This window comes from Solea solea, chromosome 20 (genome assembly GCF_958295425.1).
Source record: "Solea solea chromosome 20, fSolSol10.1, whole genome shotgun sequence".
Lineage (NCBI taxonomy): Eukaryota > Metazoa > Chordata > Actinopteri > Pleuronectiformes > Soleidae > Solea > Solea solea.
The window spans coordinates 4,219,819-4,241,033 of NC_081153.1; the positions used below are offsets into that span (position 1 = coordinate 4,219,819).

General features: G+C 42.4%; 1 protein-coding gene across 2 annotated transcripts; it reads left to right on the forward strand.

Annotated features, from left to right (window-relative positions):
* The first annotated feature begins 2,074 nt into the window (after window positions 1-2,074).
* On the forward strand, window positions 2,075-20,680 carry tent4a (terminal nucleotidyltransferase 4A). Of its 2 annotated transcripts, none has more exons than XM_058619645.1 (13): window positions 2,075-3,323; window positions 6,178-6,301; window positions 7,254-7,300; window positions 7,385-7,505; window positions 8,278-8,385; window positions 13,096-13,224; window positions 13,340-13,553; window positions 13,956-14,082; window positions 14,185-14,288; window positions 14,519-14,694; window positions 15,200-15,343; window positions 16,447-16,638; window positions 17,529-20,680. In XM_058619645.1, the coding sequence occupies exons 1-13, from the start codon at window positions 2,467-2,469 to the stop codon at window positions 17,679-17,681; spliced, it is 2,496 nt and encodes an 831-aa protein (XP_058475628.1). In that variant the 5' UTR covers window positions 2,075-2,466; the 3' UTR covers window positions 17,682-20,680. The 2 variants fall into 2 exon arrangements, with proteins under 2 accessions (XP_058475628.1, XP_058475629.1); XM_058619646.1 differs by having other exon boundaries at window positions 2,076-3,323; window positions 16,447-16,500.
* Window positions 20,681-21,215: the final 535 nt, after the last annotated feature.

The following is a 21,215-nucleotide window of genomic DNA, read 5'->3' on the forward strand; positions in this document are numbered from 1 at the left end:
TAGGTCAGTAGTAATTATATGGTTAAGGATGGAGTGAGTCTCCAGGAAATGAATGCATGTCAACGCAATGTCCTCTGAAGTCTCTGAAGTGTGTGTGTGGCTTCTGTGTCAGCTGTGGTTTCATCACCACCACTGTGGTAATCCCATAAAAGATGACAATGAGGCAAACCAGCCTTGAAATCACACACACACAAAGGTTTGTAAAGCTATTCTTCTTAGGACACTGCATTGACTTCCATTCATTTGAACAGACTACAAGCATTAACCTTAACCAGTTAATGCCTAACCCTAACCTTAATCTAACCACAATTCAAATCTTAAACCAGTTCCTAAGAAATTAGGTTCTGTCTCTTCTATTAGGACCAGGTTTTGGACCTCATGAGGAATACTGGTCCCGAAAAGGTCAGTGTTTATGCCAGAAATGACATAAATAATAGACAAACCAATTCAATCAACAACACCTTTGATAAAGATGGACGTACAGAGAAGGTCTTAGATTTCCACAGGCGTACAGTGGGAGTGAGCAGCTGTGTGTATGCCTGAGTGTGTTACACAGAGTGCTACATATCCCAGCTGACACATCACTGGCATGGAGAGGGGGGGTTCCTTTGACTCTGTCACATGCAGCACGTGAGCAGCAGGAGTAGGGCGTCGTCATGCAAGAAGCTCCCTCTGCTTTCTCATGCATTTACATGCATAAGCGCATCCCAGAAGGCTGCCCTTATCCAGCCCGCCGCCATTCCATCGTCACGTTTTAACGTGGGCTGGGGGGGGGGGGGGGTTGTTACTGGGGCTGGGCAGCATACAGTGTATGGAAGGATAAACACCACCTGCTGTGTGTGTTCCTTGAAAGTGTATATTTGGATGCAGTGGCTGCAGCTGAAGTAATAAACAGAAGAAAAGGAGGAGCAGTTTTCTCTCTCGGCTGTCTGATTGTGTGTGAGCAGCATGTAAAAAGGCCAGAGGTCACGTATGACAGCCAGCTGACAACATGTGATCTCTCTGTCGAGTGTTTATGTGAATTCTGTCGTGCATTATTGTTCTGTTTTCTCATGATTGAGGGTTTTAAATGTTCATAGCGGGAGGCTTTCCAGGAATCTGCGTGTCCATGCCAGGATTACCCACGGATCCAGACACACAGACGTGTCCCTGGGGCCCACAGGCTATTAATGAGACACAATTGTTGTAGCTTTGCCTTGATGGAATTATGTAACATTGTTCTAATTTTAAGATTTGATCTCTCTCTGCTTCTACCTTCAGATTTTCAGATTGAATAAATCTTATTTTTAAGCTCCCCGTGATGATTTCTGTCCAATATACATCTCTAATTATTAATCGAGTAATCATTTGGTCCACAAAATGTCATAAAAATGGCCGTCAGTGTTTCCCAAACCTAGATAGGTTAACGTTCTCAAATGTCTTGTTTTGTCCAAAAACCACAAACTATTCTGTTTTAATGATTTATTTGTTATATGGAGGAAAGAAACCAGAACATATTTACATTTAAGAAGCAGAAACAATCAGAAAGCTTGTTTTAATCCCTTAAAAACACTCAAACCGGTTAATTGATTGTCAAAATATTTGACGATTTATTTAGTAATCAATTAATAATCGATTCATTGAGTAATTGCTTCAGGCCTACATTGCAACTGTTCATACATTTAAAGGACTATGCTTGTATTAGGCCTTCATATTGTTGTTGTTGTTGTTTGCCCACCATATTAATTTTACGTATCAAATTCTGTTTGGTTTGTTTCATGATTTTATCTCTTATTAAAGCTCTTTATAATCTGACTTTTGAACTCTACTCTAGTGGTAGTAGTAGTAGTAGTAGTAGTAATACTTGTAGTTGAATTTGTAATGATGGTAATTAAACATTTATCTGTCATTTCTGTCTGTCCAGCCTAAAATTGATGGGAAACCCTTGAAACCCTCCCTCCCCGTCCCTCCACCTAGTGGTGATAAGCGTGAAGTGCAGGTGGGCGACAGGACTTAACGTGGGTTCCTCGGGGCGGACTTCACTCCATCTGCATTCAGTTTTGACGTTTTTACATATATCTCCTGTGTGTGTGTGTGAATTAAATATTTAGCGGATGAAAAGGGCGAACACATTCAACGTGTTTCATCAAACGGCTGGAGGTATGAAGGAGTGGGCGGATGGAGGGGGGCGCAGTCATCATTTAAGAAACCCCTTTGAAGAGCGCATGCGCATGGATTTGAAGAGAATACGCCATATTGAATTCTCGTAGGAATCGGTTAGCAATTTTTCCCAGCTAGCGGTGCATAGGGGGGCCACTTTATCAATGGTCCGGATTCGGTTATACGTTTAAACTCCTCTCTTTTCGTAACCCTGGACAGCGTAGTGATCTCTGAAGGTGTCCGGGAAGCGGAGTGGATTCACGACGGGCTCGCTAGCTTTAGTTAGACACTCGTAGGGGAGGGGGGGTTACCGGAGGAAGAAGTTGAATGGATCCGAGGGTAGCTTGGATTCAGCCCGAACAGAAAGGACCTGCGAACGCCTTATGGATGCACGTCTGGGAGACCTCTCAGGGAGTACGGACGCTCGCGCAGCAGCAGCAGCTCCACAATCAGAACCACAACCAGTGTGTCAGCTACACTGCGTTGGATGTTATAAAAAATGTGGCGACCGCGGTGGCAACGGGAAAGAGCATTTGCAGCAGCGGTAACGTTACAGGCAGCCGGAGCAGCAGCAGCCATCACGGCATAATGAACGGCACTACAACTATTAACGGCACTGCGATTTCCACGCTAGGGTTAGTAGCACTGTCCAACGGGAACCTACATAATAATAACTCTTTTGCCGCGACAAGCGCCGCTGCAGAAGCCGGTGAGGGCAAAAGCCTGCCTCAAAAGCCCGGATCTGTCTCCACTTCGTCTTCTTCACAGGAATCGCGGACGGACAGTCCACTTGAGAGGACTATGGGTGGAAATGTGCCGGGCAACGTGAATAATAAAAACGTCGGGGGTGCCAATCTGTTCTACAGTTTGGGCGACAGCATGGATATTAATAATGTCAACCTTCACCACCAACACCGTCACCACCACCACCATCATCATCATCACCACCGTCACCTACAGGAGCACCCGGCTTTCAATGTACAGCAGATCTGCGTGAAGCGTCACCAGCTCCAGCCTGCTGTACCTGTAAATCACACACACAATCACCACCCGGGCCGCAGGAAAAGTGAGAACAAGGCGAGCACTTATGGGATGAACTACTTGCTCTCGAACTGCACTAATGGTAATTATGCCAGCACTTGGACACCGTGGAAGACTCGGACGTACAACCCCGGAGTCCTCGGGTGAGTGACTGAACTCCTAACGTTAATTAAAAAAAAGTAAAATAATAAAATGTATCGGCTTTCTGCAGCAGCTGCTTTAAATGGCGTAATGTGCATGTGCGTTGAATACTAAGGCGTTTACGACGTAATGTAGTCGTTTTTATAGGAAAGTACACCCACCAGTGCAGTGGGAACTAAAGATGGGGCAACTGACCCAACAAGACCGGAAGTGTCGTGATTTTTTTTTATTCTTTTGAAAATTTGAGGTATAAATGACTAATTAAATAGTATATTAAAAAACGTCAGAGTAGAAAGTGAATCAAATGTAATATTTTCAGTGTCTCGTACTGAGTGGTTCTATTTAGTGGGTGAAAGTTGTCACCGGATGTGTTGCTTATGTAGTAGTTTTCAGATGCATTTGGGGGGGAGGAGCCTATCGTGTGTAACGGTTCTCCCCTGGTGGCTCCACATTTAAATCGCCAATCTGACAACAATACGCTGAATTAAAGAAGGCAGTGGTGAACCTTTAATGTGCCAAAATAAACGACATTTATTTTACGTATGTATTCGTTTTAACTGAGGTAGTTGTGTAAAATAGCTTGTTGTATAATGTTGGATAAGTGAGTTGTTCATTCACCCCTAAATCAAACAAACCCCAGTGTACTCGAACTACTAGTTGTTGTTGTTATGTGATTACAACTAGACTTTCACCTAAAACAGGGTATAAATGTGGGTTTTTAGTGCCGCATATTTCAGTAGTTTCCACTAAATTCCATTACACCGTTATGAATGTGAAGTAAAACTAAAATTTAGAATGTTGGCTTTATGTATCTAATATTTACTCCCATTGTTTTCAGTTGTGGTTACCTGGTCGTTATACACAAGTTACAATTCATTTGCAGTTGGGCTGACACAATGATTCAACAATTTATCAATTAATCGTCAAAGATTTCTTCAGATTCTTTAATGTGAATGTTTTCTGGTTTCTTTCATCTATATTACAAAGAAATCATTAAAACTGAATAATTTTGGTTTGTGGACAAAACAAGATGTTTGAGAACACCATCATTTCCAGTTTTGAAAAACACTGATCAACATTTTATGCAAGCGATTACTAGATTAATCGAGTGAATAATTATGGAAATAATACTTAGTTGCAGCAAAAATTTGCAGTCACAAGTTACTGATTTCTGTCTTTTTTTAAATGTTGTGCTCAGAAACGTGATAAATGCTCCTAAATGCATAGCATTTTTCATCCAAATTTTTTTTAAGCATCTTTCACATCTTAGTAACTAGTTATATTGTTATCAAAAGTGCGATACTTATACTGTAGTAATTGTTGTATAAAGGTAGAAACTTTAGGAATTGTTATTTACTATATTTAATACTCTTGGTTGTTAGGCTGATTGAGGCTTTCTCTCTCAAAAAAAAGGACCAAAGAAGTTGAAAATGTCACAATATCACAGGTTCCTGCAACAACCTGTGATATTTGTTATGGCTGACTTCACCCATCTGGGAATATCTTTCTTCAATAGACTTGGTGTTTGTTATGAAAGTACTTCCACATACTTGATACGCCATTTCCCCCCAGTCCCTAAATCTAAGGTTAACTGAAGGTGTAAGCATTTCATAAATGTATTGTGGTGAATAATTAATGTGTAACACATTTAATTTTCCCTGGGTGTTTGTGTTCTACAAGGTTAAATGATATAAGTTTTTGGTCGTGCACCGTCTAGTTTTGCACTGGTTTGCCTCAGGGTCGCAAACCAGACTTTGAAGTCTCACATGAAGTGATTTGGACTGTGATGCAGTAAAAACATTGATTCCAGTGGAAGATACATGGCTGTCATGGTAGCTCGGTTATAGACCGCTGCACCATTGACTACTTCTACTCTAGACCCTAAAGTTGTTGAAGTGAGACAACCCTTACCAGGTTGTCGGGGATGGCTGCAGTAGCTGTTTTTATTTTGAGTGTGGGGGGCCTTCGCTCTGTCAGTGCTGAACTATTGCCATGGTTACATTCCAGAGTTTTCACCAAGGAGTGGTCACATGGGCTGGATGCATTATGTCCTTGGCTCTGGTTGTCGATTGTGACCGTATTCCTGTTCTGTATTTTCACACTGACATCATGCCATGGCATGTACTCCTAGGGAAAAAAAGAATGGCCATAGGGTTGAACAGAGTTCCACTGTTCACAGGCTTCTAACTGGTCAGGAATGTATACATTGTACAGATTGTGCCCCTCTGCTGCCAAACACAGAATCATAGTAATAACAACAATAATAAGGCCTGGGACTTGCACTTTGAATGATATGACTTTACTACACTCTTTTCTTTTAATTTAATTATTGGACACTTTTGGACTATTTTGCATTCAGGAATAACCTTATGGTGTTAAGGTTTCAGACAAGTTCAGGCTTATCAAGGTTTGTACAGTTGGAGTTGTATTCTTGATACCTGACTTGTACATTTAACTACAGCATAAATTCTTGGTTTTTTTTGATACAAGGTGCTTCAAGTTCAGCAGAAATATTAAACTAGAACATACTAAAGCATACCAATGTTTTTTTATGTTTTCGATGCTATGATGGAGGTTCTCCAAAATAGAACAAAAGAGAAGCATATCTTGTGCCATCTGGAGATACAAACTTTTTTCCAAAACTGTAAGCCATTCCTGGAATATGTGTGTTGATTTTTTTTTTTTCGAAGATATCCTCATTTTTTCTTTTTACCTTTTGGAGTAAGAATTTACAAACATTTAAAATGTAGAGCATATTTGACACTGAAAACTGTTTATTTTGCCAATCCGTATCACACGCTGGTCTGTGTGTTGTAGCTGATAATAACACTATTTTTTTCGTCTTTTCTCTCTTAGACTCCACGAGGAGGTGATGGACTTCTACAACTTCATGTCTCCCCGGCCAGAGGAAGCAGCAATGAGGAAAGAGGTGGTGAACCGGATAGAGATGGTCATTAAGGAGCTATGGCCCACTGCAGATGTAAGATACACACACACTATTCAAATCTTTAAAGAGAGCTGGCTCCTAAATCAACCACACGTTGAGGAGGAATTGAAGTCATGCGAGACAAATTGAGGCTGATGCAGTGTCCTATATCTTGTTTTATACTTATACTCAACTAACCATTAGGCGAAATCAGCGAATTTTTTTTTTCCTGATAGATAAAACATGAAGACGCATGACCACAATTTTGTTCAACTTGCACCTGTGTCTTAGCTTTTGTTTTTAATTAATAATAGCTGTTAGTACCATTCACAGGAATACAGCTAGTGGTAGTTTTAGTTTTTTTTTAATGTCAAAGTACAGAAAGAGTGAGAGGAACCCCTGCGACTGAGTTGAGTGGTGCTCTGAGGTAGGGTTGATGTAATGCCGCTCTCATTACTTAATCATGTAAAACACACGCAGCAGTGATTTGTTGGCTGCCAGTCTTCCCCCACTTCCACTGTGAGCCAGGTTGTCAAGTAAATGGATCAAACCTCTGATTTGTACCAGCCTCCCTTTTCATTTCAGCCTATTAATTCTGGCCCGTCTTTGTGCCGTTGCCTTGTCGTATTTACCAGACGGAAAGGGAAAGAACTCCATTCAGTTTCCTTTGGAGAGCTTTTGCTCGCTCGCAGCTTCAAAACACGGCATTTTTTCCCCCAGCCATTGTATACTTAACTTGGCAGCACACTAAGCTTGGCAGCGATTACCGTCTCTGAAGTGGAACCCGGAAATGCCTAGTTCCTACTAGTTTGCAAACATTTGAAATGGATATGGACATCATTGCCACAAAATGAGCTGTTGTGCAACACAGGCTATGAAATGTCAGTGCGTTTGTTGTTGTTTTTTTTTCTTTTTTCTCGTCTATATATAGGTTGGCTTTAACAGTTTGAACTACAGTGATTTCAATCATCGTGGTCTTATATCATGAACATTGTCTTTTTTCCAGGTCCAAATATTTGGCAGCTTCAGCACAGGACTCTATCTTCCGACAAGGCAAGATATATTATTTGTAAAGAAAAAAACACTTTATTATATTTGTTTGCCAACATTTTAACTGTGACTATTTTTCACTTTCAGTGACATTGACCTGGTGGTGTTTGGGAAGTGGGAGCGCCCGCCGCTGCAGGAGCTGGAACAAGCTCTTCGCAAACATAACGTGGCAGAACCCTTCTCCATCAAAGTGCTGGACAAAGCTACAGTAAGCCATAGCATGTGTCTCAACTTACTTCATATTACTCATAAATAAAGCCAACCTCGTGTGCCATAATGCATATTTTACCAAATAGCAACTAATTTAAATAAAGTAATGACTGAGTGAATAATGGTCTGTATTTACAGAATTGTTTGATGGTTAATTTCATGTCCTCTGTGGCTTTGTATTATTCTTCACTGTTATTAGTTAAGTTAATAAATACTACAGCCTCATTAAGTGGGCAAGTAAGAGGGGAATAGGAGTACACTCAGCCAAAACAAAAATTGGCAGCACGTTTGCAGTCTTTAATGAAGTTCCCCCGGGCTTCAGATGGTCAGATAAAAACCTTTCTCACGCTTTAATCTTTGTCTAAAGATGCGGTGGAGTAACCTCAGAGACTCAATTAGTGTCCCCCCATCTGTTTTGCGAGATGGTTGCCACATTCTGACAGTTGTGGTGGACTCCGTGGTTAATATTTTACAGATTTCGCTTTATTGTATACCCCTGTAATAACAAGAATGAAGTTTATAGCTTAGGTCAGTGCTGCTGTTTATCAGAATTTCCTGCTCACACTTAGCTGTTTTTCTGCAGCTCAGAGTCTATGATGGATGTGTTTACCACTGTGTAGTCCACAGAGGGACGCAGCTAATGGCTGATTTTTAATTTTAGATAGAGCTGTTCCTTCTGAAAGGATGCCAGGTGGGACAGAGGCTCCCTCATCCTGCAGCGAGTGTCTCTTTAGATGTTTGCTAACACATGCCACTCTGCTTTCTCTCAGGTGCCAATCATCAAGCTGACGGACCAGGAGACCGAGGTGAAGGTGGACATCAGTTTCAATGTGGAGACTGGAGTCAAGGCGGCAAGCTTCATTAAAGACTATGTAAAGGTGAGATTTTACTTTTAATTATATATCAGACCAGGAGGTGACAAATGACACAAACAGTTCATCTCTGATGTGCTCCTCCTGCTACGTTAATCGTTAATTGACCTAATATTGGTCAGGATAGCCTTCGTACCTTATCAGGCCATGTTGTGAAAATTGTGGGTTTTCGTCAAACTGTTGTGTTGCAGTAGAATCAACGCAAAGTGTCGTCCAGGAAGAAGAAGTTAGAACGTATTGTAAACATATACAAGAAGTTCAGAACTGAAGTAGCCTCTTGGGTGGGTTACCACCACTCTCAGAGTTACCACCTTAAAAACATTTGGAAGGAATTAAACAATTTAGTAATGTAATAATGGAACAGATGTCGCCAGTTAGTTGTGGACTTTGATCCATTTCACTCACGTCTGTTTGGATTCTGTCTGCTGCAAGAAAGGGATGGAGACAATGAGACCATGAGCACAGGAATTCTGCACTTTATGGAGTGTAACCTACCTCAGTTAGACTCTCACGTTGGTTTCACATCCTCTTTATCAGCTTTGAATGAAGAAAAAAGGAAGATTTCATGAACAGATTCATTTTATTTGACCTCGATCTCGCGTGTGGAAAAGAAAACAATCTTATTTTGATCAGTACAGTTTTATAAAACATCCGACAATATTGCTTGTATTTTTTTAGACAAACAACATTTTAGTGCTTTCAAACAAACAGAGCTTAATAGGTTTTAAACTCTGAATTCTCTGCTCCTTAAATAACTGGAGTCTATTTGAGTTTACAGAACTCAGCAGTGGCTCCATAATAATTAAGCCAAACTCCAGCATAGAGAGGCTGAGTAAATGTGGTCTGGACTGTGTGGAGGAGAGTCACGGTGTCAGAGACGCTGTAGAAGGACAGAATACCGGCACTGTGATCCAGGTACACTCCTACTCTGGAGAGCACATGACCTGACACTTCAGTGCAGATACTGTTGTAATAAAAGTTGCAGTGGTTAGGGTGACAATATAAAGCCCAAGATTTGTCATTGAAACCAAATCTGCATTCACCCGAGTTCCCCGCTCTGCTGATATTCTTGTGTGCGACACTCCACCTCCCAGTAGCAACGTCCAGTCAGACTCTCTCTGCTCAACACCTGACTCTTGTGACTGAATCTGTCTGGGTGACTAGAATAAGACCAATTTCCCTTCATTAAGATTACTTTTCCGTCTCCGTCAGAAAATATCAGACGTGAGTTTGCTGTATTTGGATCTACGGTGAATTCCTGTGCATATTTTAACAAGTCAGCTCTGGTCCTGGGCTCTGGTTGTGACGGTAAAGTGTCCTGTAATCAAACTAGGACCTGTGACACAACTGATGTTTTGTCTGTAAGGTATATCTGAGGGCTGACGGTGATGCTGGATGGGTGTGTAAATGGACTGAGCGCTGACACTGAGAGGTAGTTGAGTAGAAACTTGGTCGTCCTGTGAGTGCGAGAGCTGCGTCAGTTCAGCGTCTTTCCTTTTTAGCTCCGTTATCTCCTGCTGCAGCTTCTGATGAAGATCGTTGATTCGACTCACTTCAGTTTCCTGCTTGGATCTGATCTGCTGCTTTACTACAGATCTGTTTGCCTGGAGACGGATCATCTCAGTGAAGATTGCCTCACTTGCCTCCACTGTTTTATCAGCAGAGTGATTGACGGCCCCTACCTGCTGTTGAAGCACCTTCACACCTTCTTCTCTGTCTCTGTTGATTTTCTTGTTGCTTCAGTTCAAGCACTTTCTGCCTCGAAGTCCTTTCTGCTGCAGCTAAGATGGTGTTGTGGCCTTTATTTTGATCCGCTGAGCAGAGATAACAGATGCACTGCTGATCTGTATGGCAGAATATCTCTATCACCTTATCGTGACGAGAGCAGATGTTCTCGTGGAGCTCCGTGGAGGGGTCCACCAACTTGTGGTTTTTAAGGCGAGGTGACTCAAAATGAGACTGAAGGGGTTTTTCACAGTAAGAGGCCAAACAGGAGTCCACAGTTCCCTCAGCTCCTCCACTAAAGCTGCTAACATGGAGCTTTTCACAAGGTTAGGCCTCGGTATGAATTTCTTTCTGCACTGAGGGCAGCTGTAAATCTTCTTCTTATCCTCTGTGTCCCAGTGAGTTTTAATACAGTGCAAAAAGTAGCTGTAGTCATCGGATCCTTCAGTAGATCCAGACAAATGGAACAGCAGATTGTTTCCCACTCCAGCTGAACTCCAACCCTGAAGATTGTCTCATTTCCCTTAAGCTCACAAAAGCTGTGCTAAGATCCAAACGCTGTCACCTGTCAGCTCTTGAATGTCACTGCATTTGAATTCACTTGAAACAGCAGCTTGGTGAACGGCAGTATCAGTAATGGGGAAAGTGAAGTGTGTCTGAGGTATCATCATAACCACTGTGAAACTGAAGGTTGTGTCACTTTGTAAACCACTCGCTCTCGCTCACCAAAGTCCATAGAGAAAACCAGCAATTATACATCACAGCACACACGATTGTTGATCCGCTGTTGCCTCCACCAGTAAGTTCAAATGTGTTGTTTTGTGACTTGTGGGGTTTGAAGTCGTTCATTTGGATTCACCTCGGTGACACAAACTTGCCAAAGGAGGCAGCAGTAGACCAGTAGACTCCTCTCTCCCTGTGAGCTAAAATAAAAAGTAGGTTTTCTATATGGTCTTTGGTGCAGGAGAGTGAGTCATTGAGAATCTAAGTGGACATAGACTTTATTAGTTAAGCTTTCTTAAAGATATTTTTGGCCTTTTTGCTGTTAGAGTAGTGAATCAAACTCAGGTCGCTGCTATGGGTCCCTTTGCGCCACTGGGTGCCAGCTCTAACAACTGAGCTATCCAGCACTCCGAGCCTTTTATCAAATGGTTAAAGTCTGTTTTCTCCTGTGTCCCAGCCATGTTTTCATTGAGAGTGAGCCTCGGTGTCTTCTCAGTATTTCTCAGCGCAGACGTTAAACGTTTCCTTTAAGTTAGATTGAAATGAACAAAGTTTGTGCTGGTCCAGATCTTTTAAGTGTAAGGAACAAACAGCATCTACAAGAAGTGTACCTGCAGCTTCTGACTCAGCTACTCCAGGCCTCAATTATCACTGATGTTTCCCCTGAACTGTGTGCCACTGAAAGAAAGCAGAGCAACCTCAGCTCTACTGTAATTACGATTATTGTGATGGACTTTGTTATGTGCACCAGCTGCCTGTCTGCAGTGCAAGTGGAAGAGTTCACATTGTATAGAAGACATCCTGAATATTCAGTTTTCGGAAAACAAGCCCTTTTAAACAAAGCATGTTTTCTGTACAGGGTCTGGTATTTTCTGTGGTCCTCACATGCAACAGGCAGACTGGCTCCTGAAACAGAGGCTCAATAAAAACACACAGACAAGGGAGTGTGATGTCACATCAAAAAAACGACCCATATTTCAAAGCGGTGAAGACAAACCATATGTGTATGTGTGTGTATGTATGTATATATATATACATATATATATACATATACATGTACACTATGCACTTAACAGGGAGTACATACAGACTAAGAAAGACGGCAGGGAAAGGTCATGTAGACATATTTAAATAGACTTAAAAACCACAAGAGGAGTCACATAATTACTATATTATTTTACATTGGTTTCTAAATACAGAAGTAAAGAAAATCCCTCTGTGAATCAGGCCAGCCAGTCAGCATGTTAAAGCATTACTCTATACTTCATTTGCATTCTTGTACTGGCTTGTCTCGTTTCCAAATTGACCCTGGAACAGACCCCGGCTACCGTGCTCGGTGCACTCTTCATTTAACTCAGTCTGTGAGCCGCTGCAGAAGACTCTGTTCCTGTTGGGAAGTGAATTTCACCCCGTGGCTCGGATTGAATTCCTGCTGAAGGTGTAACTCTGCCAGCTTCGGTCATGGTTGTAACAGCTAATGCATGAAAGGAATTCCAGGTGCTGATGTTCCATCTATCTCTTAAATCCTAGCTTTTGTCCTTTTTGTTGGTGTTGCATAGTTGTGTTATGGCTCTCTGGGAGTACATGTCACGACTTGAAAGGCTAAGTTTGACAGCAGCACTCTGCGTCAGTCCAGTGATAGTTGATTCTGTAATATGTGGGTGTCAAACTCCAGTGCTATCTTATAATTGAGAGTTTAGGACAGGTCAAAGGTCTCATGCAGCCAGTTGAAACGGCATACCTGTCGGCCTTCTTGTCACTGTTTTTTTGAAGACGTGCTAAATGTCAACCAAGCCCTGCTGCTCCACTGGCACAGATGTGCTCACATGTACACTGCCTAAAGGTCACAGTGCCTTTTCATTTGGAAAAAAACAACATATTTGTAATTCCCACTCCCAGACCCTGCAGGTTTTCAGCACATTATCATGTCATGGACTCTAGGAGTCCTCATTCAATGTGTTTTTGGAAGTTTTGGGTATTTAAAAAATGAAAAGAAATTGATTTTCATTAAAAAACGAAACATGTATGATTTTAGTCATATGGCACAGCCCTATACCTCTGCTGCATTATAGCATCATAAGGTGATCAGTTTGCAATCATGTACCACAGTAACTATAGAGTCATGACATGAGTGCACCTATTTGGACGGCTATTCTTTGTGATCATGCAAATCCTATCCATTTTTAATCTTATTCTTTTTGAATATTATTTTCTATCTGAATCCATGTTCTCATTCTATTTCTTCCATGTCCTCTCATCCACTTTCAGAAGTATCCAGTGCTGCCTTATCTGATCTTCGTACTGAAGCAGTTCCTGCTGCAGAGAGATCTAAACGAAGTCTTCACTGGGGGAATCAGCTCTTACAGCCTCATCCTCATGGTCATCAGCTTCCTACAGGTACAAAAACACAAAAGCACGACTAACTGAACGATGGAACACAAGCAGAGAGCAATAAGTAGCTCTAATACGTGCTAGATAATATTCAAATCTCCTCATCTCCGTGTCTCCTCAGCTACATCCTCGCATCGACGCCAGGAATCCTACTGAGAACTTGGGCGTGTTGCTGATCGAATTCTTTGAGTTGTACGGCCGCCATTTCAACTACTTGAAAACAGGGATTCGCATCAAAAATGGAGGCGCGTACATCCCCAAAGAGGAGATCATGAAGTCCATGACGAATGGATACAGGCCATCGATGCTCTGCATAGAGGACCCATTGCTTCCTGGTGCGTGTTTTACTCTATTAAGATTATTTACAGTGAAAAAGAAAATGACTGTGACTTGTACCTTCTTAAACAGCTAAAGAAAGTTTTTCTTCACTTTTCTTGCTTTGGCACCATCTGATGGTTGCATGAGAAATGACATGATTGGTAGAAAACAGCAAGAATGAACTGAAACTCACTTTAAAAATACATTAGCACACAATTAGAATCACTTTAAATGTTCTATAATCACATTAAAAAACAGGGTACGGTGACTGTAAAGTTTGGTATTTATGTTTAAATTTCAATGTCAAATATAAATGTGTGTATTTATGTACATGTAATAGCGCAAATGTATCTATTTATGGCAAGTTAAGAAAAAACAAACACTGGTCATATTTAAAAACTGTCTTTTCCATCATGTAGGTAACGATGTGGGAAGAGGCTCCTACGGCGCCATGCACGTCAAGCAGGTGTTTGACTACGCCTACACCGTCCTGAGTCACGCCGTGTCACCACTCGCGCGGTCATATCCCAATAAAGAGTGCGAAAGGTTAGAATGCAGTCCGGTGTTTAAACAGATCTCCTCGATGAAGCGGGACTCCTCTGTAATGGTCCTTCTCCCTCTCTCCCTCTCTCTCTCTCATCCCCGCAGCACCTTGGGCAGGATCATCAGGTTGACCCAGGAAGTTATCGATTACAGAGAATGGATCATCAAGAAGTGGGGGGGCCGGGATCTGGCACGAACAGACAACCGAGGTACCATTTGTCATCCTTGGAAAGTACACAGATAATGGCACAAACAAAAGATGTTAAAACGTTGAACAAGGCCCGCTTAATTTACTATCATAGAACATGAGACATCAGAAGACCATCTAATACCTGCAGCAAAAAAAATCGATCTTGTATGAAAAATTACTGTTAGCAAGTAAACCTTGTACAATTTGTCATTTGCTGATCTATTCCTGACCTCATTTGTTCTTCTCCAGTTTCACCTCCAAAGGAGCCGGTGTCGGAGCAGGAGCTTGGCGTCAGCAGCATCGGGTCGGAGGAGCAGCAGAGGGACTCGGCGTCGCCCCACAGCGCAGACTCCCCCATGTCCATCTCCAGCCCGCAGCAGCACTCGTCGGCGTCCTCCGTCTCCTCGCTGTCTGGATCAGACAATGTACGAACATTTAACACATGCATTTGAATCAGCAGCAGTCACCATAATTGAAAAAAGTCATCTAAAAATGTTTGGGAAAAACACGTGGAATAAGCCTGAGGGATTTTTCTACTACAATGGCAACTACTGAGTTGACACAGGTTGCTGCAGCTTTGCTAAAATAATATATATCAATACAAAGATACTTACTGACTACTACTTTGGCCTGGGAATCAGGAGGATGTGTGAAAGCACTTACTGAATTATTAAATTGATATATTTTCATCTGGCAACTGCATCGTCATTGAAAACAAATAATCTGTGCAGGCAAAAAAAAAAACAGCTTCGTAATGTGGTAGAAAAAATATTTAGCACTATGTATACCAGATGGAATACATACATTGCATTAAGAAAGTGGCCACTCTGAACTCAGATAATGTGAACTGTTGTGGTGCAGGACCATGTCTGTGTAGCTGGGACAAACACTCTGGCTCATGATTCTTTCTTTCTCTGTGTGACCTGGCAGGACTCTGATTCAGCGTTACCGTGTCCTGTCCCTCCGCCGACCCTGTCGCCGTACCCGTCTTTCCCGCATCTGGGCTTAGCGTTGCCACCAGGACTCAAGCCCGGCATGGGAGGACACCATCTGCTCATACCTCCAGGCTCACAGGTAAACACACACACACACACACACACGCCAATGAGCGCAGACAGACTGGACAATGACATTACTGTAGAAACAAGCCCACAAGTGTATCGTAAGGATTTTAACATTAACAATACTGATACTTTAAAGCTGCAGTTCGTAACTTTTTGGTAATATTTTTGTTATTGTTGTTTTTTATTTTGTGTGCCCATGTTTGGTAAAAAGAAACCATAGCATTATTTGTATGCAGCTTAGCCAAACATTGGGTGTTATCGGGTGCTGGATTTGCAAGTGTTTTGTGGGCTTGCTAATCAGCAGCACGGTGTGACGTAGCGCATAATTTCCCGATGTTGGCTGCTTCACCGTCAACTGAGAGTGGGTGGGAGTCCCTTTGTACAGACTAAAGCCGTGTTTCCATGAGTATGACAGTACGGTACAGTACAGATCTTTATGCGTCTCCATTAGGAATAATACCAAAATAACTGGCCCCAACCGTTCTATTTCTTGGTACACTTTCCTTGGAGTACCAGAGTAACGGTACAGTATGGTATGAGTGGAGCTAGATCCATGAAAGTCAGCTGATTGTGCGACAGAAAAGATTCACTCCCTTGCGACTGATGTTTCTTCAAGCTTGGCGTCTTGTTGGGACAAATATCCACAAACGGAGCAGAAAAAACGAGATGCTGGACTTCCTTCATTGTCCGTTGTGTCGCATTTGATGCCGTCGTTCATTGTTGTCGCACCAGTAGAATGTAACGCTACCAGGTAAAGGTAAAGGTACTGTTCTCAATTGAAGCGCGAGCCTGACTGAGGGCTTTACTGCTCCAAACCTTACCCCTACTGCAGTGTTTCTCAGTCCTGGTCCTGCATGTTTTTTAGGTGGATCTCTGCTCCAACACACCTGATTCAAAGTGTTGGAGCAGGGAAACCTCTAAACCATGGTGAGTCCCGAGGACTAGGATTGAGAAACCCCGCCCTACTGTACCAAACCGAAATGAACCCTAATGGAAACACGGCTTAATTGACTGACTTTAGGACTTAAAGGTGAAAACCCAGCATCAATTACATTTCGTTTTCTTGTTGTTGCTCCTCCCGCTCAGTAAATATTATACCTTTTCTTCTTCCAGGCTCGCATGTCACTGCCCGGTGGTCTAGCAATGCACTCCATACCTGGCAGACAGGTGTGTATAGACACCGGGCTCCCCCCCTTCTTCCACATGCCCCCCCTAGCCCATGCTCATGCTCATGCTCATGCTCATGCCCCCGCCCCCTCCAGCCCCCAGCCTCCGCTCAGCCCCCACTCCAGCCACACACACAAGGTAGGTGGCGGAAGCCACACAGACGACGTCAGGGCTTGTCTTGGCGTCTTCTCTCTCAAGTGTCTGATATGTCTCTCTCTCTCTCTCTCTCTCTCTCTCTCTCTCTCTCTCTCTCTATATCTACATAAAGAATTAATTTGCCATCTGCAATCCATCATGTTTGAGTCAACATTAGCACAGAGGCCTGATGTTGCAGCATCTGATGTGCACCTGTTGCTATGGGAGATGAGATTAACAGCAGTGTGAAGTTGGCATCCAGTTTTCAGTTACTGCCTACTTGATTATTATTATTATTATTATTATTATTATTAATAATAATAATAATAATAATAATAATAATAATGAAGAAATGATGACATTGCATCAATATCATCATTTATATTTGAATTCTCCACAGAATGAAGAAATTAAGAATCTAATGAGGTGCAGTTACAGCAGGACGAATGTCAGGGACAGAAGAATATTCTAACATTCTTTCCATGTTCTCTTCATAAATAAATAAATGACTCTAGTGTGGGGGGGGATTGTTTTGCTGCCATAATCTTGATTTATGTGTGTCCCACCTTCTGAAATATTGATTTGAGAAATCCTGTTTTCTTGAGCCTCTGTAGAGGGTCTTAACTATACCTCATTATAGTAGACGAGCATTAACTGATGTTACTTTTTATTTTTTTAAACTAAAACGATTTTGTACAGCGCTGTACTCGGTGTAGTAAAATTGCATCATTTCAACAATATAATGATTAATATCATACAATACAAGACTCGACTCAATCTAAAACATTTTGTTCCGTAACAAGTGACACATTTTCCCTGCAGTGCTTCTTCATCGATGGCTCGATTTAAAGTAGTCTCTCTCTATTTTTGTCCTCTTTCTTTCTTTCCATCAGAACACAACCAAGTTAAATGTGAAGGGCTTCCACAACCCGCCGCCGGTCAGCAACCCTGTCCTGGCCAACCGCGGACACACACACACGCAGTATCACCGCAACACTTGGCGGCGCAGGAAGAGGGACAGCCTACCGGTTAGCCTCAGCAGATAGAAGCCACTCCTTCCTGTAACCTTTTTCCTCCTTCCTCCTCTTCCTCCCTCCTCTTCCTCCTCCTCTCTGGCTGTAAACCCTGGCTCTTTGTTCGTCTTGAAGGAGGATGGACAGACAGACAGACAAACAGACAGAGGACCAGAGACCAGCAGTTTTACATGTGGAGCTGCCACGACACAGAACAGCAGCACTCAGCTCTGCAGCTTCCTCCTACTCTCGCCATCTTTCCGTTTCTGCATGACAAAGTTTTATACATTCAGTATTTTTGTTTTTTTTTTCACCATCTTCGTTTTTTTAAGCTATTAGACTCGGTGGTCATTTCTTTGCCAAGTCTACTTGACCTCACCTCAACCCTTACAGCCAAGCTGCCTGAGGTTCAGTGTTACCTTCTTTTTTTGTTTGTTTTTTTACAGTTTATACACTTAGGAACAAACTTGTTTTTTCTTATTTTCATTTTGTGCAATAATGTTATTTCTTCTTGGAACTAAAGTAAATGCTTATTTAATTTTGTTGTGTGTGTATATGTATGGATGTGTGTAAAGGCATTTTTATACTGTTATTTTATTTTTGTAGAGTTTAAAAAAAGAAAAAAAAAATTGTTTACGAAACTTTCCCCAGGCAGCATCTCGTACGTGTGCGTGTGCGTGTGTGTGTGTTGTTCTGTCTGAGAAGCAGATTAGAAGATTCTCTTATCTTGATATTTTTTCCAGTTCTCTTCAGGTGTCTTGTGAAAATGGGTGAGGTTTGCATGAAGTTCCTCAGGGAAGTTGTCGTTGTTCCTCAGTCCAGTTGGTAAAAAGGCGTTAGTGGAGAGAAATGGATGGAGGTAAAGTTGCATCCTGGGATCTCCTGACCAATGACAGGAGAGATAAAAGCCCCTGAGCAGAACCTCCATGAGCGAGAGTGTGTGTGTGTGTGTGTACTTTTGTATGTATGCATGTGTCTATGCTGTTGCCATGTTTCGTCAGTCAGGGGAAGGCTGACGGTGGCCTGCTTGTTTTTGTTGTGGCCGTTTTTCTCTCTGCTGTAGTGGATTTAAAAAAGAGGAAAAATACTTCCAGACAGAGAGAGAGAGACTGTTCTATTCAGCATTTTTCTTTTTTTTTGTGCTGTGTCCTTTCTTTCTTTTTCTTTTTTTTTTTTTACTACGTGTTGTAGGAGGGCTCGGGGCCAAGAAGGCATCATCAGCCTGTCTGACTTGAATTTGAAGATCAAAAACCATAGGGAGGGTGAGAAGAGAGAGAGGGCAGAACACCACTGATCCCAGGTCAGAGAACTCCTCAGATGCTTACTCTCCCCAGTTCAGGGACATGGTTGTGGGAAATCTGATCGCGGCGCTGACGGGGTCGACTGTGGCCCCGCAGCTGTTAATCATTGACGACCGACGGCGATAAGATTTCTTCTTTGTGGTCCTGGACAAAGGAGAAGGAGGGAGTGTTGAGGGAGAGGGGGGAGGGAGGAGGAGGTGGTCTTCCGTAACCAAGGACCCTAGTGAAAGGGAAATATTTTGATTCCATTCAGGAATCTTGTGTATATTTGATTGCCAGGTACTTCCGCTAATTGTTTGCAATGCCTTTCTTTGTGTTTACTCGGACGTGTGTGTGTGTGTACGTCGTATTGTCGCAAACACACACACACACACACACACTATGACAGACAGGACTGTCGAAGGCTGTGACTCGCCCAGAACACTACACATGCTGGTGTTATTACTATGCAAGTGGATTATTCTTATTATCGTGTCAACTCTCCCATCTTGTCTCTCTTTTTTTGGAGTTATTTTTGGAACGACAAACACTGCTCGTTAGACCGACTGTCAGACTCAAGACTGGAGCTGACTCATGTGAACTGCAGCGCCCTTAAACACCCCCCCTCACCTCCCTCACCCCTGTATATGTTTGAAGGTCCTGATCTGTTTCAAAGTCTAGTTTTCTACATCTATCACACATGTAAGGAGTAGGGCATGTTATTGTCAGTGGTCGGGGTCTGGGTCTGTGTAGTGTGTGATATAGTGAACCATGTGTTGAGACTCGTGACTTTGCCACCGACCGGAAACAAGTGCACCCGAGAGAGAAAGAGAGAGGGAGAGAGGGAGAGGGGGATCGCGTCTTGCACTCTGCAGGTGAACTTCAGACGGGACCAAAGTGTCCAGGAGCAATTCTTTATCTTTTCTTTTTGTTTTACTGACACTGTTCAGTAATGTTGCAACATGATGTTTTGTTTTTTTCTTTCTTTCTTTTTTTTCGTAAAACCACGACAACTCTGATCCATTCAGTCAACACTTCACATCAGTTTAATGTCATGTTGAACCTCCAAAGCTAAGGTTATGAGCTGAACATCATCTCGTCTGGCGCCAAACTAAGAGGATTATACTCTTTGTTGCCCTGTGACTCTCTCTACAAATGTTAATTATTCACATCTGTTGGGGAGTGATGAAGTGCTCACTTTTATGTATACATTTAGATAACGGGGGTTGGATGTAGTCGGCAAACCTGTTTAACCCTGTCCAAAACTGTACTCCTGATTGCCACGCTAGACAGACAGACAGACAGACATGATTTAAAATCCATCTCAGCGGTCCGGTCCACTGCAGCTCGCTCTCCGTCCCCCCCGGCTCTTCTCTCATCAGAACGGTGATGGAACCGGTTCATTAACGGCGTCGGTCTGGTGTCGGGGTGAGAGGCTCGGGAGTGACCGCTGAGATTTTTGACGTACACATGATATGTACATGTAGATGCAATGTAATGTTACCCCCGTCCCCCATTGCAATCAAAATGAGGGATTTTAATCTGGTTATCTGCTGCTGATGAGAGCGTGGTGACGGATTCATGTGAGCAGTCGCTCTCAGAACGGACGCCTAGCTATCTATCGGTGACCCGAGGGAAGCACTGCCCACCTTTTTGTTTTTTGTTTTGTTTTTCTTTTTCTTTCTTTTGGACATTTTTATGTAAATATATTTTTTTCTATTTTATTTTTTAATAAACATTTTAAAACTGCCAGTCAAGTGTCAGAGCAGTTCTTCTCCACACATGCACACGCACGTATACTGTTAGTGGTCACATTATAGTGACTTTAGACTGTGTCCTGTGTTTCAGATTTTCACAGGCAACCAGCCGTCTCTAGAGTTTACATAGTTTACTTATTGCAAGAAAGGGAAAATATCAGCAGCACCTCTCTGGAATAAAACAATGTCTTGTAGGTGCCAGAGGTCAGAAGAATGACCACAGTGGTCTGAGATGACACAAGATGTTGAACCTTGAGGCAGACGATCTACAGGAGATTACCACAGTGGATGCACACTTTGGCTGGGTGAGTATTCATGCATATTTATGTTTGGTCTCCACTGAACCCTGTTTACCTACTAAATTGTCCTGTATGTTCACCTGCTTTGTGTTTGCAGTGGATTTTCACGTTGAATTTGTTGATTAAAAAAAAAAGATGCCTTCTTTCACGTGGATGCTACTAAGAAAAGAGAATGGACAACGGTGAGATAAAGAAGAAGCTAAAACACTGAGGTGAAAGTGCACAATGCAA

Excerpts from the sequence above, each read along its gene's own strand:
- tent4a (XM_058619645.1), top strand. The coding sequence starts at position 2,467 with ATGGATCCGAGGGTAGCTTGGATTCAGCCCGAACAGAAAGGACCTGCG. Across the intron at positions 13,225-13,339 it reads TGGTCATCAGCTTCCTACAG|CTACATCCTCGCATCGACGC; the intron begins GTACAAAAACAC and ends GTGTCTCCTCAG. Across the intron at positions 14,695-15,199 it reads CGCTGTCTGGATCAGACAAT|GACTCTGATTCAGCGTTACC; the intron begins GTACGAACATTT and ends GTGACCTGGCAG.